Genomic DNA, 26,771 nt, shown 5'->3' on the forward strand with positions numbered 1-26,771 from the left:
CCATCAAGTTTCAATTAAATTGTAAACTTCTTTTTCACTGAGATTATTTTTTTTCCTTTAAATTTTGACGGAAAAAATGTTCATTAATGGAAAATAATGAATTGAAACTGATTCATTTGCTTGAGCATCAATTAATCTACATGATGTTTCAAGATCTAAAATTTCATTTTGAAAGTCGTTAATCTTTCACATCCATTTTTTTGCAATTACGCAGCAACTTTCTCCAATACTTCGAAAATACATAAATCAAAGCATCATAAATTTAAATTTAATTAATTGAACTTAGCAAATTTCGTCGTACAATAAGCTACTTCTATTAACCACTTGAAACTGTTTAATCTACCCTTAAATGGAAGAATAATTTATGTCTTATGGGGTGGTTGTTCATTCGTAAATGATAGATCTTCGTCTTTCAGCTCTAACGGACTTTGAAAGCCTTCTTCGATTTTTTATTATAAATTTTCGCTAATAATTAGTAGCAAATTATGCCCAATAACAGTCATACTGGAATTTTTCATGATAATAGATACATTTTCGTGAAAAAAATTGAAAGCATTTCCCTATATATGAAGAAGACTCAATTTCATAAAATCTTGTGAAGTTAGCGGTTGAACGTTGCTGCTGAGGTAACCCAAAAGGGGTTGAAACTTTTATCAAATATTGAAGTTCATACCCCGCCCTATCATCATGGGCACGCTGGACTTGCTGGTTCTGTCTGTACCTTTTCATAATATCGCTTGAGTCTCAAAATGTTCAGAAACAGGGACCACATGGATGGGCTTTTGGTTCAAACCACCCCCCTGCCAAAAAACAAGGTTTTTGGCCAATTAAAATCCTACAAACACCACTCGCCTCTGTGTGTGCCTGCTTAGGGCTTTCTCCAAAGGAAAGTGTCTCCTTTAATTGTTCACAGAAAAATAAAATAAAGAATGAAACAAAAATAATGAAGTAAATGAAAAAAATTGTTTTGTAGTAAAATCCCTTAATGCGGAAACGAAAACTGTTATTTACTGTTGATCATCTCATAAGTATTTTTTTTTTTGCGCTTTCAGTCTGGTATGGATTTTGTACTTTGTAAATTCATGCCTTTTTAATCACTAGCCTAAGAGGTTAGTTAACCTAACTGAACTGTTGTTATGATGAAATTTGCTTCTGGATTTAAATTGCGTGTAACTCAGTCAATGAACTTGGATCATAGGGGCTTGTTACGCCAATAAATAGTTTTCCATTTTTATTTCAAAATACCTATCTTGGTTACCATGCTTCACTATTTGAATGGCTTTGTGAAGAATTGTTACTTATACAAACCACAACAAATTTTAAACCATGGATTATTTTAAGGATTCAAATTTATACAAAACTGGATGAAAATTTTGTCTTTGCATCTAAAAGCCTTCGTCAAGAAAATGAAGGAATATAAAATACAAAAAAAAACAAATAATATATAAAATAATATAGAATATAAAATTGAACATACAATAAAATACTTGAAAATTAAAGGTGAGACCTGAACGTAAAAAACTTTGGAGCCCATTTCCTCAATTTTGAATACTTTATATAACGTAAATGGCGGCGTCACATAACGTTAATATATAACATGGTATGACAGGGAAATTTTGACGAATTAGATAAATGTTCGGCTCTATATCTAAGAGCTGTCTTCGGCAAAATAAATAAACGAGAAATATAAAATTAAACTTACAGTAAAACAAGCAAAAATCAAAACTAAAATCAACACTAAAAAAGGAAAAAGAAGCAAGAAGTGCATTAAAACTTTATCCTGATTTTTTTTTTTTTTTTAATGAATTAGATGAATTGCATAGTTTCTTGTTTTTTTCTCAGCCCTGGCTTATCTTGGTTTAAGCAATGATATATGATCTGTTTATTAGTTTTGATTTTCAAGTATTTTATTGTAATTCTGGTTTTATAATTATTTGTTATTTTGCTGAAGATGGCTCATAGATATAAAGCAGAAACATTTATTCAATTTTGTCTAAATTTTACTGTCTTAAGATAATTCCTCGTTGTAATTCAGTGTGTCCCTCTCTTGGAGAATACCCTATCCCCGAAAAAACAGAAAATACCCCCTCCCCACGGGAAATAGCCCCACCACCCGCGGAAAATACCACCTTGGAAAATAACCCCCGTGGAAACTAGAAATTTGATAGGTATAGCTTGGTGATTTAAATTCTCAGGGTTTCAAACTGTGGTAGATTTCTACCACATCATGAGATTTTTAGATATTCAATTCAAAATTAAAATCTCGATATGTCTGTTGAGCACAAAAATCAAAATCCGAAATTTGACTCAGATTTAGCATTAAGCAAGAGAATTGTCTTGTAAGAATTTTGATTTATAATCAACTAATCGTAGAAATATGATTGGATAGCATGTATCAAAACAAGTACAAAATTCCTCAATCGATTCCATTCCGCTGATTCAAACTGAGAATTCAGAGACCCATCTATACCAGGTAGTTAAAAAATAAATAATCCCATGATTATTTGCCTTTTTAAGCAACTTTTCGAAAATCTATTCGTATCAAATGATTACTTTGACCTTTGAAGGAGTATTTCGACTCATATACTTAGTTTTAAGCATACACTTATACGAACCTTTGTTAAAGTTCTAAAGAGGTTGGCCTTTATTTCAATGTTTTTAGGATGAATAAAGGAGGTGGTGTCATTTAATGCAAAGCTTTAATTAGATGAAAATGGGCAGTAAAGCGGCCACCACTTGCTCACCAAAATTCGAAAATTAAATTAATAACTTTTGTACTTCTCATACGTTTACTTTCTATTATACAAATCCCCTAAAAACAACAATGTTGAAAAAACCACCCGATTTCGCAGAAAAAGGAAACCCAGAAACTCCAAAACAGACAGCGAAAACAAGTAATGATATCAATTTCTTCGCCTCAGTGCCATAGCAAGCCTCAAAAGCAAATTTTTGACAGTTAAAAGAAGTAAACATTTTGCTGTTCAGTCCCGTTGTGGCAGCACAATCCTGAAATATCATTTCGACAGCCTAAAGAAGTTAGGATTTTCAATTTCCCCTCCTTGTTATAACAAAATGAAGATTTGTGCCTCCCAGTTGGCATTTGTGGAAATACGGACAGATCCCCTTGATAAACCTAAATTTAATTTAAGTACTTTTTAGCGGTATGCGTCATTAGTAAAATCCAACAGAGACTATGTCACCACTACGTCAGGGGAAGGGGGACACTCCCTCGAGTCCCCTGGATCCACCACTGTTTTATGGAGAGGGAATTTTTCATGGAGGGGGAGCCAATCATTTGAAAAATGATCAGAAATTAAATAAACAAATCAAGTTTGTTTTTTAATTGAAAATAAGGAGCAACATCAACGCTAAAAATGAAGAAAAAATACTCTGAATATGAGGGTGGTCTTATGTTCTTGGAGCTTGGAGGAATTTCAAATATTTGACATCTTGTATATTTAGTGAAGATTTTCGGAAATAGCTCTGTCACAGTAAGGCTGTGACATCAAAACGATGTCACAGCCTGTACAAGGCATCATTGGATACACCGTCAACTTTAGTTCTAAGCGCAGGGATTAGAAATAAAATACTCTTTTCAAGGCCGTATCCAGGGGGGTTAGGGGGTTTGACCCTCTCTCCCGAAATCTTTTTCCGGCTCGTAAAAACCTAACAAAAGCGAATATAAACAAATTTCTTATGCATTTCTAAAAGGTTTTTGTACCCCCCCCCCCTCCCTAAAAAATCAACAATACCTGCCTTTTTATCTTTAGACTTATTTCTTTCTTTTGCTTTCTTTTTTGGTCTATCATTAAATAAGCGGATTATATATACTGTCTGTCGATTTACCTCACTAATTCACTGTTAATAATTTCCAAGTTCCACTAGGGCTAACGTTCAAAAGTTTTAGGTGGATTAGAGTCACTCATTTTGAACTCCTTATCCCCTCCCCCTAAACATAAATGTTAGGTCGTTTTCCCCTTCCCCTCGACATGTTTTCGTGACGTTAACCTTGATATCGCTCTTCCCCTCGACACTCCAAGAATTTAATTCAATTTCCTTACACCGTGCCTGGGATATTGCATATATGTTATTTTAATAATATAAACGCAGTCATATAGTTTTTTCCTTGCACCCTCCCCCAAGTCAAAATTTCAGGGACACACACTCCATCCCCATACCATCCCTGAAAGCTATTCCTAAAATTTTAATACCTGGCAGAATATATTATTATATTTTAAAATGTATACATTATTTTGATAACCTGGCAGCAAATAAAGTCTTATGATTGACCTTACTACTTGCCAATGACCAGGTTCTGATTTCTATAAGGGATTATAGTGTAAAATGATTCAGGTAATAGGGAGAAAAATTTTATTATCCTCCCACAAGTGAAAATTCTGGCTCCAAAACGCTTAGGTGAATCGGAGACAAAACATGCTTAGCCCTTCCCCCTCCCTCTAACGCAAAATTTGAATTATTGTTAAATTGAAAATCTTTTCTCTCGAAAATATTAAGTCTCAAACTTTCAAGTGTTTCAACAGTTTCTGGAGAGCAAGGTTTAATCTGATCAGACCTTGGGCTATTGGATCGATTTGTTTGAAATCGAAGAGATCTTTGGCTCAAAGGCCAAGTGAAGTGTTGCAGCAGCTATGACCCATATCTTATATTTGAAGAGCAGCACTTATGACAATATTCTCCAAATGAACATACCTGTGTTCCGTTTCATATTTGGAGTTAGATAGCTCCAGGAATAATTTATTAGTCAGATAGTTAGATATGTTACGTTTCACATTTGGAAATAGATAGCTCCAGAAATAAGTTAGGATTAGATAGAAGTTAGATAGATATCTAAGATATGTTCCGTTTCGTGTTTGGAAATAGATAGCTCTAGAAATATGTTAGAAATTAGTTAGAAGTCATATAGTTAGATATGTTCCGTTTCATCTTTGGAAATAGATAGCTCAAGAAATAAGTTGAGAGTTAGATAGAAGTTAGATAGTTATGTATGTTCTGTTTCACGTTTGGAAATAGATAGCTCCAGAAATAAGTTAGGAGCTGGATAGGAGTAAGTTAGTTATATATGTTCCGTTTCACGTTTGGAAATAGATAGCTCTAGAAATATGTTAGAAATTAGATAGAAGTTATATAGTTAGATATGTTCCGTTTCATCTTTGGAAATAGATAGCTCAAGAAATAAGTTGAGAGTTAGATAGAAGTTAGATAGTTATGTATGTTCCGTTTCACGTTTGGAAATAGATAGCTCCAGAAATAAGTTAGGAGCTGGATAGGAGGAAGTTAGTTATATATGTTCCGTTTCATGTTTAGAAATAGATAGCTCTAGAAATATGTTAGAAATCAGATAGAAGTTATATAGTTAGATATGTTCCGTTTCATCTTTGGAAATAGATAGCTCAAGAAATAAGTTGAGAGTTAGATAGAAGTTAGATAGTTATGTATGTTCCGTTTCACGTTTGGAAATAGATAGCTCCAGAAATAAGTTAGGAGCTGGATAGGAGGAAGTTAGTTATATATGTCTGTTTCACGCTTGGAAATAGATAGCTCCAAAAATAAGCTACATGTCCACAAACAGCTACAAAGCGAATAAAAGGCTATTCTTTACGTATCTTTGTATCCACGGCCATTGTTCGATTACCAAAGTGACGTACTTGGATAACTTCCATCTGCTATGGACTGCTCGTAAAATTGTTGGTTTATCGATGCAAAGATACATCTTAACCAAAAAGATTTAAACCAAAAATTCAATTTAAAAATTGAATTCTAGGTGCAAATTTTCTTTAAGATAACGAGACCAGACTCGAATCCCTGATGACTTTACTAACTCCCTGGCTGCTAATCCGTACCACTCTTAATGAGGCTTATTGGATGCAGATGACAAAAGTATAGCCCTTCCTTCACATAGGTCTGATCGAACACGGAATCAAAATGGAAAAAACAACAATATCTATTGACCAGGATTTTTTGAATGAATTCTGCCATCCCACTCAGTTACTTGACTGTTAACAAAATAATATTGACACCCATAATCCTCCTGTCAATAGACATTGAATTTGTTTTAGGACGTTAAGAAGGCAAAACTGTGAGTCTATAACTTCTTACGAAGTTGGATGGGGATTCGACGCCCTTTCTGGCAAATAGATTTTGACAAGGTTTTAGATGCCCGTTTCCTAGAAGATTTAAATGTTCTCATGACGTACAGATGTGATGATAAGAGGCATTAGGGCTTAAGTAGCGGTTATTTATGAGACTCTACCATTAAGCCAGGACTGTTCCTAAGATTTGAGGGATTTTTACGCCAATTTAGGGAGCTGTTTGGAACTTTTTCTTAGAGAAATGTGAACATTAACGAAATTTTTATCTGGGTATTAGAGCTGGAGTAGGGGCTAAAAATTTACCAAAAAACCTTCAAGTTAACAAAATAGATAAACAAATGTTTATATTGACGACTGTTTACATGAAAAACCACCTTTTATTTTATTTTACATGTTTTCGTGACGTTAACCTTGATATCGCTCTTTTGGAAGTTCACATACGAGCTTCATTGATTTAGTTCGGCAATGTGTTAGTTAAACTTCAAATGTTGATTGAAAGAAGAAAGTTCTACACGCATCTCCGCCCAGTCTAATGGGTTAGACTAACTGGTCAGAATTAAATGGGGTTATCAACAGCGCTATGTACAAAATATAAGAAGATAATAAGGAATTTTCTGAAGAGAGTGAATAAAATTTAACGTACAACCTAAGAATATATTTCGGCTACATAACCAACAGCCTTCCTCAAAGAATTTTACAGTAATAGAAAGAAAAAAAATATATTTCGAACTTATATTCGTAGCCCTCTGCCTTCTGATCTTTCGGTCAAATATTTCACTATATTTTATTGTATCTTGCCAATTTCTCGAGATATCTAGGGGTGTCTATTTTTTTACAAAAATGTGTTTTATCTTCTTTTCTTGCTTGTGGCAATAATGGTAAATTATAGCTGGGATATCAAAACTAAGTCTACTGTTTCTTGAGAGAAAACCTTTGTCCCGTCTCCAAATGAGATTAACAATATTGCTCCTTATAACTTCCAGACAATTTGCCTGTTTCGCCTTTTTTCGTTGGTTGTTCTGCTAGAGAATTTATTGTTCTTCAAACAAATGATAGACTTGGACCTTTCTTGAAACCTAAGTTTTTCCAATCTATTTGAATTTGATTTTGAATAGTGTCTGTTTAAAAAAGCACTTCCTTGAATTTGGAATTGTGAGAACTCATGCTCGCAGCTAACAGAATGCGCCATCTATTTTTGTTGTTATGAGATGTCTATTATTTACGATCAAGCGCAAAACACCAGTTGTACTACAACTTATTCAAATAAATTAAGTAAAAGATTACAATGCTTAAATTTAGAAATATACTCTCTTTTTGAAGAAAAAGAACACCTTGTTATTATTGGCTCTAAAGTGTAAACATAGAGAGTTTTCAATCGAAATGCCGTACTGTTCCCTCTGTAGCTCACGCTCCTTGATGATGCTTGGAAAAATAGCAGGGAGTTCCTCAGTTCAAAAGTTAGACTTTTGCATTATACATTATTTTTAACGTATTCAGTAACTTTTATTTTTAACGTCAAACGTTACCTTAAGTGCCTCTAGACGGCCGTGATTCCCAAGGTGAAACATATGCCCCAGCGGTAGGATATGTCTTTACTTTGAAGCCTTTATTTTGAAAGAAAAATCATGGGAATGACGTCACATTCAAATGCATTTAAAGAACACAAAACAAACATGATAGTATTGCAATGACGTTATACAATGTATAAAATGGGCGTACGTGTAACTGAACCCTTGTGACTGAGCTTCTGTGCAATTTAACGCCATTTAACTGAACAATCGTGCAATTGAGCCCCCGTTTAATTGGATAGACGTGCAACACCCATATTTAAATTAAAGCTTGTTTCACTAAACCTAGACCAAAGTCTAAGAATTAGTTTTTACTAGTAATGATTGAAAACTCGAAATATGCTTCTGGATTCGTTCGGAGTTTCTAACTTATATTACCCATTTGGGCAAGCTGAACTAATTTGAACCAAAGACAAAGAACCGGCAGACCCGCGACTGCAACTAATTTCTGTCACTGGCCAATGAAAACGCTTCTTTTTCAAGATGCTACTTGTGTGTATCTTTTTGTGCATGGTAAAAGTAATGATTGCTTTTCAGTTGCATAAGGGTTCAGGTGCAAGAGGGTTCAGTTACACGGAGGTTCAGTAACACGGGACTCAGTTGCACCTGGGTCAGTTGCACGAAGATCCATTTGCAGTGGAACCTATAAAACGTGTTTTGTTCAGGCAATATTTTTCATTAATATAGAAAAAACCTCAAAAAAGAGATAGAATGTCAATGGCTTTTTATTCTTCCTTTATAAAAAAAATATGTAAATATCACCAGGGAGGCATCATGATTCTAGAATCTTTTTTTGGGGGGGGGGGTAGGGGAGAGTTTGACTCTTTCTCTTAACTCTACTTTTTAAAAAAGTAAAAAACTTTTGCGTAAAGAGCGGGGCGTTGAGGAGGAAAAGCCCTTTTCATATACGGAGCAATTTCTGTTCGTTTTAAGTTTTAATGTAGCTCCTTACTTTCAGTTAAAAAAACTTGTTTTTTGTTTAATTTCTGTACGTTTTTGAATTAATACATGTTTTGATTTTGACTCTCCGCATATAAATAATTAAAACGAAATAATAAATACGAAATTTGCATATATTTTTTTGGCTAAATGGCTTTCTTATAGTATTAATCGGAAGATTTTGAGCAAAAAAGAGCGGGGTAGGAGGCCTAGTTGCCCTCCATTTTTTCGATTACTTAAAAAGGCAACTAGAACTTTTAATTTATTAAGAACGTTTTAATTAGTAAAAAATATACGGACTTCTATATTCGTGTGTTTTTATAACGTATGTGAGGGGGTTCACCCCGTCGTCAATACCTCACTTTTTACACTAAAGCTTAAATTTTGTCCCAATTCCTTAAGAATGACCCCTGAATCACAAAGGCCGTAGAATAAATAGTTAAAATTACTAAAAAGACTTTAGCATAAAGAGCGAGGTATTACGAGTAGGCGAACCCCTCATATGTGTAATAGTTTCTGTTCGTTTTAAGTTTTAATGCTGCTCCTTACTTTAAGTTGAAAAAACTTTTCAGATTTATTTTTTCATTGTTTTTTAAATAATGCTAGAAAATCCTGAGCCCCCCTCATTGAAATTCTCTTCCCCCATGACAAATTCCTCCATGGAAAGATTCTCCCACGTAACCCTCCCCCTCTCAACTTCTCCCCCCAAACCAAAAAATCCCTCTGAAAAGGTCTGTACACCTCCCAATAACCATTACTATATGTAAACACTGGTCAAAGTTTGTAACTTGCAGCCCCTCCCACGGGGACTCTGGGGAAGTAAGTCGTCCACAAAAACATATTTATTAGGTTTTTCGACTATGGTAAATAAAATGGCTATCCCATAATTTTGATCCGGTGACCTTGGAGGAAAATGAGCGTGGGAGGGGGCATAGGTGCCCTCCAATTTTTTTGGTCACTCAAAAAGGGCACTAGAACTTATAATCCCCGTTAGAATGAGCCCTCTTCTAACATTCTAGGACCACTGGGTCGATACGATCACCCCTGGGAAAAAAAAACAAGAGCTACAAGCTCATATTGCACTTGTGACGAGGCCGGAAGAGCCATGAGCTCATATGGCATGAGCTCTGGAAAAATTCTAAGAATCAATGGATTGATTTAAAAGGAAAATCAGAGGCTTAATGCCGGTCGGGATTTAAAACAAGAGCTCTGAGTCACGAGGCCCTTCTAAATATCAAAATTCATTAAAATCTGATCACCCACTCGTAAGTTAAAAATACCTCATTTTTCTAATTTTTCCTTTCTCTTCAGCCCTCCAGATAGCCGAATCGGAGAGAACGACTTTATCAAGTCAATTTGTGCAGGTCCCTGACACGCCTACCAATTTTCATCGTCCTAACAACGTCCAGAAGCACCAAACTCGCCAAAGCACTGGACCCCCCTAACTCCCCCAAAGAGAGCGGAACCAGTCTAGTTACGTCAATCACGTATCTACAACATTTGCTTATTCTACCCACCAAGTTTCATCCCGATCTCTCCACTCTAAGCGTTTTCCAAGATTTCCGGTTACCCCTCCAATTCCCCTCAATGTCACCAGATCTGGTCAGGATTTAAAATAAGAACTCTGAGACATGATTTCCTTCTAAATATCAAATTTCATTAAAATCCGGTGACCCGTTCTTAAGTTAAAAATACCTCAATTTTTCCAATTTTTCTAAACTCACCCCCCCCCCCCACCAACTCCCCCAAAGAGAACGGATCTGTTCCAATTATGTCAATCACATATCTAGAACGTGTGCTTATTCTTCCCATCAAGTTTCATCCTGATCTCTCCACTCTAAGCGGTTTCCAAGATTTCTGTTTCCCCCTCCAACCCTCTATGTCCCCGGATCCGATTTGAATTGAAATGGAGCATCTGAGACATAAAATATTTCTATACATCAAGTTTCATTACGATCCGATCACCCATTCGTAAGATAAAGATACCTCCATTTTCACGTTTTCCAAGACTGCCGGGTTCCCCCTCAAGCTCCCCCAATGTCTCTGGATCTAGTTGGGATTTAAAATGAGAGCTCTGAAGCACAGGATCCTTCTAAATATCAAATTTCATTAATATCTGATGACCCGTTCGTAAGTTACAAATACCTCATTTTTTCTAATTTTTCCAAATTACCCTCCCCCCCAACTCCCCAACTCCCCCAAAGAGAATGGATCCAGTCCGGTTATGTCGGTCACGTATCTTGGACTTGTGCTTATTCTTCCCACCAAGTTTCATCCTAATCTTTCCACTCTAAGCCTTTTCCAATATTTCCGGTCCCCCCAACTCCCCCAGTGACACAGGATCTGGTCGGGATTTAAAGTAAGAGACCTCAGCTACAAGGTCCTTCTAATCATGAAATTTTATTAAGATATGATTACTCGTTCGTAAGTTAAAAATACCTAATTTTTTCTAATGTTTCAGAATAAACCAACCCAACCCACCCACCCCCAAAGAGAGCGGATCCGTTCCAGTTATGTCAATCACGTATCCAAGACTTGAACCTATTTTTCCACCAAGTTTCATCCCGATCCCTCCACTCTAAGCGTTTTCAAGATTTTAGGTTTCCCCCTCCAACTCCCCCCAATGGCACCGGATCTGGTCGAGATTTAAGATAAGAGCTTTGAGACACGATTTACTTCTAAATATCAAATTTCATTAACATCCGATCACTCGTTCGTAAGTTAAAAATACCTCATTTGTTCTAATTTTTCAAAATTAACCGTCCCCCCACTCCCCCTCCAGATGGTCAAATCGGGAAAACAACTATTTCTAATTTAATATGGTCTGGCCCCTAATACGCCTGCCAAATTTCATCGTCCTAGCTTATAATTAAATACAAAAAAAAATTAACGAAAAGTAAGGAGCGACATTAAAACAAACAGAAATTACTTCATATATGAAAGTGGCTGTTTCCTCATCAATGCCCCGCTCTTTACGCTGACGTTTGACTCTTTCTCTTAACTCTACTTTTTAAAACAGTAAACAACTTTAGCGTAAAGAGCGGGGCGTTGATGAGGAAGCAGCCCCTTTCATATACGAAGTAATTTCTGTTACGAAAGTAAAACAGTTCAAAATAGGGATGATACCTTTTTATTTCGAACACATATACAGTGTTCATCATCAGCAGTTACTGCTGATGATGAACACTGTATATGTGTTCGAAATATCCAGTTAAATAATTTCATATTTCACTGTCAATAAAAAGGTATCATCCCTATTTTGAACAGTTTTACTTTCGTCATGGAAAGGCAGTGTGGTCATCGAAGTTATCTACGTAATTTCTGTTCGTTTTAAGTTTTAATATCGCTCCTTACTTTTCGTTAAAAAAAATTTTTTATGTAATTTCTGAACGTTTTTGAATGAATGATTGAACTTTTTTTTATTTTGGCTCTCAGCAGATGAATAATTAAAACGAAATTTGCATATTTATTTTTTTGGCTAATTGGCTTTCTCATAGTTTTGATCGAATGATTTTGAGAAAAAAAGGAGCGGGGGAGGAGGCCTAGTTGCCCTCTGATTTTTTGGTTACTTAAAAAGGCAACTAGAACTTTTAATTTTTTACGAATGTTTTTATTAGTAAAAGATATACGTAACTTACAAATTAGCTTACGTAACGAACTTCTGTATTCTCATGTTTTTATTACGTATATGAAGAGGTTCACCCCCTCGCTCTATACACTAAAGCTTAAATGTTGTCCCAATTTCTTAAGAATGACCCCTGAATCACAAAAGCCGTAGAATAAATAGTTGAAATTACTAAAAATACTTTAGCGTTAAGAGCGAGGTAATAGGAGGAGGTGAGCCCATCATATGTGTAATAATTTCTGTTCGTTTTAAGTTTAATGCTTCTCCTTACTTTCAGTTGAAAAACTTTTTCATATTTATTTTTTCATTGTTTTTTTTTTAATAATGCTGGAAAATCCTGCGCTCCCTTCATGAAAATTTTCTTCCCCATGACAAATTCCTCCATTGAAAGTTCCCCCAACATATCCCCCTCTTATCAACCCCCTCCCCACAACCTAAAAACCCACCTGAAAACGTCTGTACACTTCCAAATAGCCATCACTATATGTAAGCACTGGTCAAAGTTTGTAACTTGTGGCCCCTCCCACGGGGACTGTGGGGGAGTAAGTCGTCCCCAAAGACATAGATATAAGGGTTTTTGACTACGGTGAATAAAATGGCTATCTCAGAATTATGGTTTGGTGACTTTGGGAAAATAATTAGCGTGGGAGGGGGCCTAGGTGCCCTCCAATTTTTTTTGTCACTTAAAAAGGGCACTAGGACTTTTCATTTCCATTAGAAAGAACCCTCTCGCAAGATTCTAGGACCACTGGGTCGATACAATCACCCCTGGGGAAAAAAACAAACAAACAAACAAACACACATCCCTGATCTGCCTTCTGGCAAAAAATATAAAATTCCACATTTTTGTAGATAGGAGCTTGAAACTTCTACAATAGGGTTCTCTGATACGCTGAATCTCATGGCTTTAAGATCCTAAGACTTTTAGGGGTTGTTTCCCCCTATTTTGTAAAATAAAATTTTCTAAAAATATTTTTCTAAAAATTTTCTCGTGATAGTAACTCGTAACTTGATGGGTAAGACAAAACTTGATTAAATTTATATATTCAAAATCAGCATTAAAATGCGATTCTTTTGATGTAGCTATTGATATCAAAATTCCATTTTTTAGAGTTTTGGTTACTATTGAGCCGGGTCGCTCCTTACTACAGTTCGTTACCACGAACTGTTTGACTAGCAAACCGGCTAAACTAGCAACACCGGGAAAGACCGACAGACCGACAGAATTTGCGATCGCTATATTATGTCACTTGGTTAATATCAAGTGCCATAAAAACACAACAAATAAACACGCACCTGTGATCGGTCTTCTGGAAAAAAAAATACGAATATCCACATTTTTGTAGATGAGAGCTTGAAACTTCTACAGTGGGATTCTCTGATATGCTGATATGCTTCAGATTCTATGACTTTTAGGGGGTGTTTTCCCCCATTTTCCAAAATAAGGCAAATCTTCTCAGGCTCGTAACTTTTGATAGGTAAGACTAACCTTGATGAAACTTATATATTTAAGATCAGCATTAAAATGCGATTCTTTTGATGTAACTATTGGTATCAAAATTCCATATTTTAGAGTTTCGGTTACTATTGAGCCGGGTCGCTCCTTCCTAAAGTTCGTTACCACGAACTGTTTGATGGACAGCAAATACTTTGAGAAATGTAAATTTTTCTTAAACTACGTTTTTCTGTTTGAAATTCACTTCCTGTGAGTATTAACGAGGCTGAGCACCTCTCACAGTTTAAAAAAAGATTAAAAGAGTATTTGTTGGGGAATTAGCTTTTTTTGTTTTTTTTGGGGGGGGGTTGAAGTGGGTTATAGGGCTGGAGGAAGGAGAGAGGAGCGGGTTGAAGGGGTCGGGGGTGGAGGGAGTTGTATGTGGATGAAGGTTGTTACCCTGGGGGTGTTTGAGAGAAGGTGATTGTCTTTTTTCTTTTTTCCTTTCATTATTATCTCGATTAGTGTAGGATGCTTCTAGAAACATTTATGTAGGTTTTTTTTTATTATCATTTTTAGTTTAGGATGTCTTTAGGAATGTTTATGTAGTTAATCGCTACGCGTTAGCAAAATTTAAATTTTTCCCTAGTGTAGTGATTTATATCTGTAATAGTTTATATTTTTGTTTATTATGTAAATAAAAAAAGCCAAAAGTCAAAGATCTAACGCTTAATCTTCGTTTCTAACGTTTAATTAACGTTTCTGAGGTTTAACATACTAAATTTTTCTCACCACTTATTGACGCAACTTATGTGATGATGGTGATGAAAAGTGGGACTATAAGAAGTAGTTCACTCTATCTCATAACGTAATTATATTCGTAATTCCGTAAATTATAATGTAAATTATATTCGTAATTCGTATATTCGTAATTAAACAGTCTACTCACGTTTATTGACACACACACAATTTTAATGCATTAATAAGTCAATAAGTCTATTCACAGACCGATATTAAGGTAAAACTAGGCCTGATCATATCAATTTTTATCTCTAGGCCACATTTTAGGCATTGCTGATAAAAACAAAATTACATATGACCACAGTGCATTCCGTTCACAATTTTTAGGACAATGTTCAAATTTCAAGCACAATGTTTTTGATTTACCAATTAGAAATGTGATTTAAGGCATAATTTACTGAATCAAAAAGTTCGTGGTAACGAACTGTAGTAAGGAGTGACCCGGCTCAATAGTAACCAAAACTCTAACAAACGGAATTTTGATATCAATAGCTACATCAAAAGAATCGCATTTTAGTGTTGATTTTAAATATATAAGTTTAATCAAGTTTAGTTTTACCCATCAAAAGTTATGAGCCTGAGAAAATTTGTCTTATTTTAGAAAATAGGGAAAAACAACCCCTAAAAGTCATAGAATCTTAACGAAAATCACACCGTCAGAATCAGCGTATCAGAGAACCTTATTGTAGAAGTTCCTATCTACAGAAATGTGGAATTTTGTATTTTTTGCCAGAAGGCGGATCACGGATGCGTGTTTATTTGTTTGTTGTTTTTTTTGTTTTTTTTTTCCCCAGGGGTGATCGTATCGACCCAGTGGTCCTAGAATCTTGCGAGAGGTCTCATTCTAACGCAAATGAAAGTTCTAGTGCTCTTTTTAAGTTTCTTTTTATCTTTTTTAAGATAAAAATTCTGAGATAGCCATTTTATTCAGCGTAGCAAAAAACCTTATAACTATGTCTTTGGGGACGACTTACTCCCCCAGAGTCCCCGTGGGAGGGGCCACAAGTTACAAACTTTGACCAGTGCTTACATATAGTAATGGTTATTTGGAAGTATATAAACGTTTTTAGGGGGATTTTTAGGTTGGGGGAGGGGTTAAGAAGAGGGGGATGTCTTGGGGGAGCTTTCCTTGGAGGAATTTGTCATGGGGGAAGAAAATTTTCATGAAGGAAGCGCAGGATTATCAAGCATTATTTGAAAAAAATACAATGAAAAAATAAATATGAAAAAGTTTTTTTTTCAACTGAAAGTAAGGAGAAGCATTAAAATTTAAAACGAACAGAAATTATTGTGGATATGATGGGCTCACCTCCTCCTAATATCTCGCTCTTTTTAAAGCTAAATTATTTTTAGTAATCTCAATTATTTATTCTACGGCTTTTGTTGTTCAGGGGTCATTTTTAAGAAATTGGAACAAAATTAGGCTTTAGTGTCAAAAGCGAGGTTCTGACGAGGGGGTGAACCCCTTCGTATATGTAATAAAAACATGAGAATACAGAAGTTCGCTACGTAAGCTAATTTGTAAGTTACGTATATCTTTGACTAATAAAAACATTCGTAAAAAAATAAAAAGTTCTAATTGCCTTTTTAAGTAACCAAAAATCGAAGGACAACTAGGCCTCCTCCCCCGCTCCTTTTTTTCTCAAAATCATTCAATCAAAACTATGAGAAAGCCATTTAGCAAAAAAAAATGCAAATTTCGTTTTAATTATTCATCTGCGGAGAGCCAAATTCAAAACATGCATTGATTCAAAAACGTTCAGAAATTAAATAAAAAAAAGTTTTTTTTAACGGAAAGTAAGGAGCGACATTAAAACTTAAAACGAACAGAAATTACTTCGTATATGAAAGGAGATGCTTCCTCATCAACGCCCCGCTCTTTACGCTAAACTTTTTTACTGTTTTAAAAAGTAGAGTTAAGAGAAAGAGTCGAACTTTAGCGTAAAGAGCGGGGCGTTGATGGGGAAGCATCTCCTTTCATATACGAAGTAATTTCTGTTCGTTTTAAGTATTAATGTCGCTCCTTACTTTCCGTTAAAAAAAACTATTTTTTTATTTAACTTTGAAGGAAACGAAGCTTGGAACAACAGCTTTTTTCTTTATAGGATGAGTTTTCAAACTTCCTTAGGGCAAGCGATGTTAATGCTAAAGAAAATTTACGTAATTAACAAATCTTGGTGTGGTATTGATAGGTATAGTTATGACGTGACTAAAAAATTTCAGGAGGGATTCAAAAAGGGTAGCCCCGTCCCCTGCATACGGCATTGGGCAAGTGTACGGTGTAGTTCAAACATATAACTCAGCTACTGCTTGAGTAATTTAGGTAGAAAATATTTCCCGGCCCTTAGGCAGCTGAGAAGGAACTCTGGGTCCTAAGCTCCTGAGATTGATTCTTTTTTTTCTTTTCGTCTATAGTTTTGAGTAATAATTAAACTTCACCTTTTTAAGCCCAATTTTAAATTCTAGTAATATTTAGTCTTATATATTTGGTAAATAGCTTTTAAAACACTTTAGCATATTATTCTCGAAAACTTTTTTTCGAAAAAAAGGAAAATATTCTTTTTCTTTCTTTTGATTCATGTTTCTTTTGGCACAATATTATTCTGCTTATTTTTCTTTTGGCTTTATTATTAATTAGTAATCATAACTTATCCCCCAAGAGCCCTAACTCAGATAAATAGCGTTGCTTTAGCTTTTTTATTCACCTCAAATAGTTTCTGTCTTTTCGGCCACCTCTGAATCTAACTGTTAATTATAGTTTAGCCGCAAGCAGAGGTTGGGTATCCCCGTTGGGTGTGCAGACAGGACCCCCATTACCAAGCTGAAATCAATCGCACTGTGCCACCACAGGGTTTTCACCTTTTCTAAAAATTCCTATGTAATTATTCTAGACAGCCAAAGTTGATTTGAATTCTAGAATAGTCTGTAATTGGCTGGTTTATTAAAATTAAAAAAAAAATTGAAATAAAACTTTGGTTTAGAAATTTCGCTATATCTTAGCCTCGTCTTATTTAGCATTTCTATTAACAAGGCATTTTGCAGTTGATTCCCCGTTGACACGGCGGGTATTTGATTTATTAAATATTGGCATCATTTCGATGTCTTGTCTTTTGACAACAAAAAAGTCCGTTGTTTTACTTATCGACACAGAAATTATGAATTTATGCGGTTATTTTTAAATGGAAGATGTATTAATGATATTTGCTAAAAAACAAAACAAAAAAAACAATTTATTTTAGGTGATTCATGGCAAGGGTATATATATCACATCAATATATGCATCATGATACCAATATATACATCAACACCCCGGTCTTACGCTAAAGTTTGACTCTTTCTCACAACTCTACTTTCTAATACAATCAAAAAATTTTTAGTTGAAAGAGCGGGGCGTTGAGGAGGGGGCAGCACCTTTCATTATGGAATGATTTATGTTCGTTTTCAGTTTTAATATCGTTCCTTACTTTCGGTTAAAAAAACTTGTTTTTCTTTATTTAATGTTAATATTAAATGAAACGCACCTTTTGTTATAGCTTTATCTGGCGTTAGCTAGGCCTATATTTGAGTGTTAAACTAAATCTTCTAGATTGCTACACATCAGAAATACCTAGATCTTGATGTTACCTAAGTCTCATTTTGAAAGGGCATTCACAAAGTCAACCAGTCATGGAAATTTATGTTCTGTGTTTTTAATAAAAAGAAAAATGAGTATTGATCACGTTATATAAAATTGCCCTTATACCCATGAAAGACTGTGTTCAAGGGTATAGGGGGTTTGTACCCCCTCCCTCCAAATTTTTTATCCAACTCGTAAAAACAAAACACAAATACATATTCAAAAAGTTTTGATGCCCTTTTTAAAGTTTTCTTATACCTCCCCCCCCCCCGAAAAAAAAGAAAACTTTCTTCTCGTCCCCTCAATAAAGATCCTGAATACAGACTTGTTCCCATGTCCCAAAAAACGGTACTTAAGTATTTTACGAGAAATACTCGAGAAGCCAAGTTTGATTAATGGTAATTAACGTAAATTTTAATGGTAAAAAATCAAGGAGGCACACTCGTGCCTCTGTAAAGAGGCGACACACGACAATGTTAAGCGATCTTCGGTTCCAGTAGTCGCAGAGGGATGGGAAGGGATGCATTTCGTAGCCCGAGCTCCAACTAAGAAACCTGCAAAATTTCATCCCCCTCCAGCTTTTCCTTCATGGGGAAAATCTGGCCGAAAGTTTCGACTCGTCAACCCCAGCCCCCCTTTAACGTTGTCCGATCGGGCTGAAATTCACAAGTTACGGTACCCTAGGGCCCAGGAGCTTATCCGCGAAATTTCAGCTTGATCCGATAACTCCTTCCCTGTTTTCCAGAAACCACGCATAGCCACTTAAAATTCATTTACTTTTTTTTCCTAGACGCCTACAGGTTACATCCGACATCGGATCTGGGTGTACGAAGACTCATTCGATGCGGAATTCTCCGAGTAATTTTCCTGGAAAGTTTCGTAGGAAAATCTTAACCCCCCGAAAGTTTTGACCCTCCAACCCCCCCCCCCCCCCCTTTTTTTAACGTTGTCCGATCGGGCTGAAATTCACAAGTTAAGGTCCCCTACAGCCCAGGAGCTTATCCGCGAAATTTCAGCTCGATCCGATAACTCCTTCCCTGCTTTCCAGAAACCACGCATTAGCTACTTAATCAACGGATTTCTCTCCATAAGAGCCCATGTTAATTTGAAATTTTTAAAATTTATTGAGAAGTTATATTTACACACATGCAAGTGTTTAGCTCAGTCGGTAGAGCGTGGGACTCTTAATCCTCGGGTCAAGGGTTCAAGTCCCTTACGGGCGATTTTTTTTCACAACATCAAAAAATTTTGATAACACCTGGACAGCTTATCATTTGAGAGATAACAGAATATTAGCTTCTTATGAGCAAAAGAAACATTTCGGTCATTCTATCTATATTTTTTTTCTATTTTATGCAATGATTTAAAAGCGGGGGGGGGCGGCAGCCACCCAAGTTCCTCTCCTAATTCCTGTACGAGGAGTACAGGAATTATTAAATTACATCCACCATGGATTGTAGAAAAACGTACAGAAATAATATGAAAAAAACTTCGTTTTCTTAAAGAGGCTGCGTCCCAAAGTCGAACCTTAAAACGTACAGGAATTAGAAGAGGCAGTTGGGGGGCTGCCACCCCCCAAACCCCCATCTTTTAAAGACTCTTTTGTACAGGTTTTTTGTTTTTTTGCTAACCCCCCGCTCTTGGCTTCGGAAAGGCCCTCTTTTAATTAACAAAAAATTAAAATGAATGAATAATGGAATAACTTCGAAAAATGTTAAACACAAGAGGACAGGAGAACCATTGCGCCGAAACTAGTAATTAGTAACAATGAAGTCCCCCCACAAAAAAAAAATGTACAAAAGAGTCTTTAAAAGCTGGGGGTTTGGGGGCTGCCTCTTCTAATTCCTGTACGTTTTAAGGTTCGACTTTGGGACGCAGCCTCTTTAACTCTTTAAGAAAACGAAGTTTTTTTCATATTATTCCTAAGTAAGACAAAAATATAACAGTTTAGGAACAAATTTGGACTATATATTTGCACATTAGAGAGGAAGGGGGTGATGGGTTTAGCATAGCAGATATTAAATACATAACCTAAACAAACCTATTCTAACTTAATTAATATACCAACTAAATATTTAGTTAAAATATAGCTATCCATGGTCAGACACTATATTCTATCACTGCAAACTAACTGGGTTGAAAACCGGGTAATTTCTCAAATGTTTCTTGTATAATACTTAAGTACTCAAAAAACAGTTTATACATTTCCAGATGTTGTAGGAGTGTGGTACCGTTTTGTTATAAACAGATAATACCTAGGCTTGTTCACGTCAACTAATAATTAATAGTGTAGGGATACTTGATTTATTCAAAATAAATTACTTTTAATTTTGTTGTTGAAATTTAAATACATTAGCTGTATTTGTTTTGTGCTAAAATTAAACTTTTCTTTGCCATAGATCCATTTCAGCAAAATTCTTGCAACGAAAATTCACTTTGAAATTTGTAAAAATTGATTTGAATTAAATTTTGACAAATTGAATTGATTTTGACCTACTTTTTACAAAGAAGTTGACCTCTAAACCTTATAAAAAGTATAAACCATAATCTATCATAAACAATATTGTTCATATTGGCCTAGCTAAACATTAGTCTCTAGATAATCAATCATTCCAAACCCATCAGAAGTACTTGTTAAAAAGCAAATAAATAGAAAAATATTTTGCCCGATATGTTGAGCTGAGCGCGCATTTTAGGCACATATCCAGCTTAGAGCTTAAAGCTGAATATATACTAATCTCGAGTCTTTCTCTTCTTCCTCTACTTGTTCAATTGTTTTGGGGCACTTTTTCATAGTCATCACACAATTTGAGGCCTTACGGCAGCTGGGATTGGACACCTGACCCTTATTGCCAAACAATCCATTGTGCTCCCAAAGGATCTAGGAATCTTTCATGTCTGATTAGGGCAAAACTCAATATGACCAGCTCTTCACTGTTTAATTAAATTAAAACTTATTATCACTTATTGAAGTCATGACTGGTATTTCGAAATAATTTACTTTGGTGTCGTAGGACGCTAGGCTAAAGGAAAGTAGATTTCTAACTATTTCTATATAACTATTAAAACTTTTCTGACTATTTGACAAGGTGAATAGGAGTTATCACTAAACGTTAATAAATGATAGGGAACATCACGACGTCATATACCCCCAGAGGTCAATTTACAAAGTTGGAATTCATAAGGCAATAATTGACTCCAAGTCTTAAGTTCAAAAAGGTCCATAGCTTTTGCCTGCTTAAAAAAAACTTGAACTTTTTCGCATGCTGACCAATGGTCTGTGTAGCAAAAGTACTGTTATTTTTATTCTTTGAATTTAGCAGGAAGTGTAATGCATGGTTGTGGGCAAATCATCCGATGCTTCCCCCAGATTTCTCCGGGTATCCATTTAGAACTGGGTCAACTCTGGTTGAGCTTACAGAGTCACACCGCTAACTCCCGTTCCAAACCAAATAACCAGCGACACGAGGACTCGAACCACTGTCTTTACGGACAAAGAATTTCATGTCTAAGCCCCCTTATGCAAGTAATAATAGAAAATGGCGCATATTTACGCGTTGTATGCAAGTTTGTGTGTATATTGTAAATTTTCAGTTATCACCTAGATTTCGATTTATATAGCACAAAAGGAATATTAAACATAATATATAAAGGAACCTTATCAGTTCCATAATTTATGCAAAAATGTCCTCTTATGCAATGAGAATATGAAATCACTCTCATCTACGCAGTTCACGGAGATGTGTGGTCTATTTAGTTTTAGTGTTGTAAAATATTGCCTTTATTAAGCGTTTCATCTACAAACCAGAAAGAAAACTAACCAATGAAAATGTGAAAAAATTATTTTTTCATCACAAGATAGCGAAATAGTCTTGCTACTTGGCGGATTTATTTGGCATTTTGCCCATAAAACACCCACTGAAAACAGTACTTAGTGATAAAAATAAGATTATACAGTTGAAAGTTACCAATTCTGAAGAAATTTGAAGAAAACACTACCTATTCTGGAACTTGCATAAAATTGTCCACTTACACAAATAATAACATAGCTCAATGGCCTAACGAAACTTCAATACTGTAATATTTTTACATAAAAGCTATCTATCCGAGTTAAAAGTTCGTAAAATTATCACCAATGGTAAGGCTGTTAAGAAATGTTCCACTTTCGCAAGTAAAAAATGACAAAGCTTGCATGTGTGCTGTTCGGCGGCCAAAAATAAACTTTATATGTTTATTTGCAAACGTCATCTTATAAAGTTAACACACAATTAATGAAGCTAATAAATAGGGGCCAGTTGAAAAAGTCAAAATTTTTAAGGGAATTTTGGACTAAGCTCGTGAATTGAAATGAGAACCAAAGAATATCTAAGAACCACTTTGGAATTATTTCTGTAAATCATTCATATTGACGCAGTTTTCATATATATATATATACTAGCTGTTGGGGTGGCGCTTCGCGCCACCCCAACACCTAGTTGGTGGGGGCGCTTCGCGCCCCCCCCCCAAGCCCCCCGCGCGTGTAAGTCGTTACGCGCCATAATAGTTACGCGCCATTGTAGTTGTGTCCCTATGTCCCACCTGTGAATATAGATAGATATATATATATATATATATATATATATGGTTTTAACTACGTAAAACTTGCGAATATACAACATTCTTTGCTGTCCCATTGTCTTTGCATATAAATAGATTGTCAGGTTTACCGACTCTTGAACATGCAACATATAATGGTCCATGGAAAAACAATCTGTATTCAGATCTATACCTCATGATTCTAATGATTGCCCTTGAGCTTTGTTGATGGTGATTGCTAATCGACCATTCCCTGTCCCGGTGTCCCGGTCGTCATTTACATCCCCCTGTTTCCCCCGGTGTCCCCGTTGTAGTTGTGTCCCTGTGTCCCGGTCGTCATTTATATTCCCTGTGTCCCGGTCGTCATTTGTATCCCGGTGTCCCGGTCTGTATATACATTCGTTTTTTAGTTTTGTTTTTCTCCTTTATTTTTTTCCTTTTTTTTCTTTTTTAGCTTATTTTGATTTTTAGATTTTTTAGTTTTTTTATTAGTTTTTAGTTTTTTTTCTTTTTAGTTTTTTTGTCCCGGTCGTCATTTATATCCCCCTGTTTCCCCCGGTGTCCCCGTTGTAGTTGTGTCCCTGTGTCCCGGTCGTTATTTATATTCCCTGTGTCCCGGTCGTCATATGTATCCCGGTGTACCGGTCTGTATATACATTCGTTTTTTAGTTTTGTTTTTCTCCTTTATTTTTTTCCTTTTTTTTTCTTTTTTAGTTTATTTAGATTTTTAGATTTTTTAGTTTTTTTATTAGTTTTTAGTTTTTTTTTCTTTTTAGTTTTTTTTGTAGTTTTTACCTTCTTTTTAGTTTTGTTAAATTTTTTTTTTACTTATGTCCTGGTCGTCATTTATACTCCCTGTGTCCCGGTGCTTTGTTGATTGCTAATCGAACATTCCTTTTGTCCTGGTCGCTTTCTCTTTGAGTGTCGTCATTTATTTTTTTCTTTTTTAGTTCTTTTAGTTTTTACCTTTTTTAGTTTTTTTTAGTTTTTTAGATGAAAATTTTTTTTAGTTTTTTCCTTTTTTTCTTTTTAGTTTTTTATTGGTTTTTACCTTTATGTTAGCTTATTTTTCAGTTTTTCCTTTTTTTTTAGTTTTTTTTTTATTTTTTATTTTTTTTAGTTTTTTACCTTTTTTTAGTTTTTTTAGTTTTTTTAGTTTTTTAGCTTTTTTACTTTTTTATTAGTTTTTAGTTTTTTTTGTAGTTTTTGCCTTTTTTTAGTTTTTTCAGTTTTTTTTTTAGTTTTTTATTGGTTTTTACCTTTATTTTAGCTTATTTTTCAGTTTTTTCCTTTTTTTAGTTTTTTTTAGTTTTTAGTTTTTTTAGTTTTTTACCTTTTTTTAGGTTTTTTAGTTTTTTTAGTTTTTTATTTTTTTTATTAGTTTTTAGTTTTTTTTTGTAGTTTTTGCCTTTTTTTTAGTTTTTTTAGTTTTTTAGCTTTTTTATTAGTTTTTAGTTTTTTTTGTAGTTTTTGCCTTTTTTTAGTTTCTTTAGTTTTTTAGCTTTTTTATTTTTTTTTATTAGTTTTTAGTTTTTTTTTTGTAGTTTTTGCCTTTTTTTAGTTTTTTCAGTTTTGACGTCACCTGATCCAGTTTTTTCAGGTGACGTCACCTGATCCACGATCCACAGATCCACAGACAACTTATTTTTATATATATAGATAGTTTTTTTTTTTTACTTATGTCCTGGTCGTCATTTATACTCCCTGTGTCCCGGTGCTTTGTTGATTGCTAATCGAACATTCCTTTTGTCCTGGTCGCTTTCTCTTTGAGTTTCGTCATTTATTTTTTTCTTTTTTAGTTCTTTTAGTTTTTACCTTTTTTAGTTTTTTTTAGTTTTTTAGATGAAAATTTTTTTTAGTTTTTTCCTTTTTTTCTTTTTAGTTTTTTATTGGTTTTTACCTTTATTTTAGCTTATTTTTCAGTTTTTTCCTTTTTTTTAGTTTTTTTTTATTTTTTATTTTTTTTTAGTTTTTTACCTTTTTTTAGTTTTTTTATTTTTTTTAGTTTTTTAGCTTTTTACTTTTTTTATTAGTTTTTAGTTTTTTTTTGTAGTTTTTGCCTTTTTTTAGTTTTTTCAGTTTTTTTTTTAGTTTTTTATTGGTTTTTACCTTTATTTTAGCTTATTTTTCCTTTTTTTTTAGTTTTTTTTAGTTTTTAGTTTTTTTAGTTTTTTACCTTTTTTTAGTTTTTTTAGTTTTTTAGCTTTTTTATTTTTTTTATTAGTTTTTAGTTTTTTTTGTAGTTTTTGCCTTTTTTTAGATTTTTTAGTTTTTAGCTTTTTTATTAGTTTTTAGTTTTTTTGTAGTTTTTGCCTTTTTTTAGTTTTTTTAGTTTTTTAGCTTTTTTATTTTTTTTATTAGTTTTTAGTTTTTTTTGTAGTTTTTGCCTTTTTTTAGTTTTTTCAGTTTTGACGTCACCTGATCCAGTTTTTTCAGGTGACGTCACCTGATCCACACATCCACAGACAGACAGACAATTTATTTTTATATATATATATATGGGGTAAAACAAAATTTTTAAAATTAATGAAGCTGATAAATAGAGGTAGTTGACAAATTCAACATTTTTAAGCGAATTTTAGACCAAGCTGGTAAATTAAAATGAGAAACAAAGAATTTATAAAAACCCTTCTGGAGTTAACTCTGTAAATCATTTACATGACACAGCTTTCAGATATATGTGGGTAAAACAAAATTTTCAAAATTAATGAAAAAATGACAAAGCACATATAGCCTACTCGAATGAGCAAAAATAAGAAATTATAAGCATGAATGCAATTTATACAGCTATCTAACCATACTAAAATTTTTAGTATTATCACATTTGAATTTAAATTTTAGTTTAGCAAGTGGCAGTCAAAAAACATTGCCAGCTCTAAAACGTGTTCAAAGATGTCGACTAGCAGCAAGAAAACTATGAAATCATTCATATTGACGCAGTTTTTAGATATATGTGGGCAAAACAAAAATTTTAAAGTAATGAAGTTAATTGAAACATTAGATTAAAGTATTGAAACAAAGTCAAAATTTTTAAGGAAATTTTGGACCGATTTCATGAATTAAAATGAGAAACAAAGAATCTATAAAAATCCTTTTGGAACTAAATCTGTAAATCATTCATATTGACGCAATTTTCAGACATATGTGGGTAAAACAAAATTTTTAAAATTAATGAAGCTAATAAATAGAGGCCAGTTGACACAAAGTCCAAATATTTAGGGAAATATTGGACCGAGTTTGTACAATAAAATGAGAAATAAAGAATCTATAAAAATCCTTCTGGAATTAATTCTGTAAATCATTCATATTGATGTAGTTTTCAGATATATGTGGGCAAACAAAATTTTTAAAATTATTGAAGCTAATAAATGGAAGCCAGTTGACAGATTCAAAATTTTTAAGGAAATTTTGGACCAAGCTCATAAAATTAAAATGAGAAACAAAGTATCAATAAAAATCCTTCTGGAAATAATTCTGTAAGAGACGAGGTAATATTAAAGAATAAAACTTTTTTAAACATTAAACATAAAGTATAAATACATAATAACAATACAGATGTAATATAAACATAAGATAAATGTATTATAATAGTATATAAATATTTAAGAGAATATATATTAATACATAACAAATCTTATTTTTCTTTCTAGCTATTTTCAGTCACAGTTCCTTTTCTAATTTCATTGTAAATTGAAGCACTTGGAGAAGGGAGATGGCTATAGGACAAACTGAGGATGAATACCTTAGATTCTTGCTTCCCCAACATGTCCTTTCTTGTCTGATAAATAAACGCAAGGAGCAAGGTCGAGGCAAGTTTTTTCTTTCTTTTTTTATTCACTTTTATTTAACATTATCTATTTATGTTATCGTTTAAGGAGGATTAACTGTGTATTTTTTTTTTTTTTGTTTTTTTTTTTTATAATGTTATGGCTTTAGATTGTTGTTTTAGGAAAGGCAATTGTGGTGTCGGCGTGGAATTGTATTTCCACGTATTAATTACGTGGTTACGAAAAGTAACAAGTATTTGTTACGAAAGTAACAAGTTATTTGTTACGAAAACTTGTTACGAAAGTAACAAGTATTTCGTTACTTTCAATAATGC

The 26,771-nt window shown here is 34.1% G+C and overlaps 1 protein-coding gene across 3 annotated transcripts in view; it reads left to right on the forward strand.

Moving 5' to 3' along the window:
• LOC136025923 (6-phosphofructo-2-kinase/fructose-2,6-bisphosphatase-like) overlaps positions 1-26,771 on the forward strand; it is a 127,176-nt gene that overhangs the window by 14,225 nt on the left and 86,180 nt on the right. For all 3 annotated transcript variants that reach the window (XM_065702020.1, XM_065702030.1, XM_065702053.1), the window contains exon 2: positions 26,320-26,478. In XM_065702020.1, coding sequence (XP_065558092.1) covers positions 26,382-26,478 — 97 coding nt within the window. In that variant the 5' untranslated portion in view covers positions 26,320-26,381. The remainder of the gene's footprint in view (positions 1-26,319; positions 26,479-26,771) is intronic.

Source organism: Artemia franciscana, chromosome 1, assembly GCF_032884065.1.
Source record: "Artemia franciscana chromosome 1, ASM3288406v1, whole genome shotgun sequence".
NCBI classification, from domain to species: domain Eukaryota; kingdom Metazoa; phylum Arthropoda; class Branchiopoda; order Anostraca; family Artemiidae; genus Artemia; species Artemia franciscana.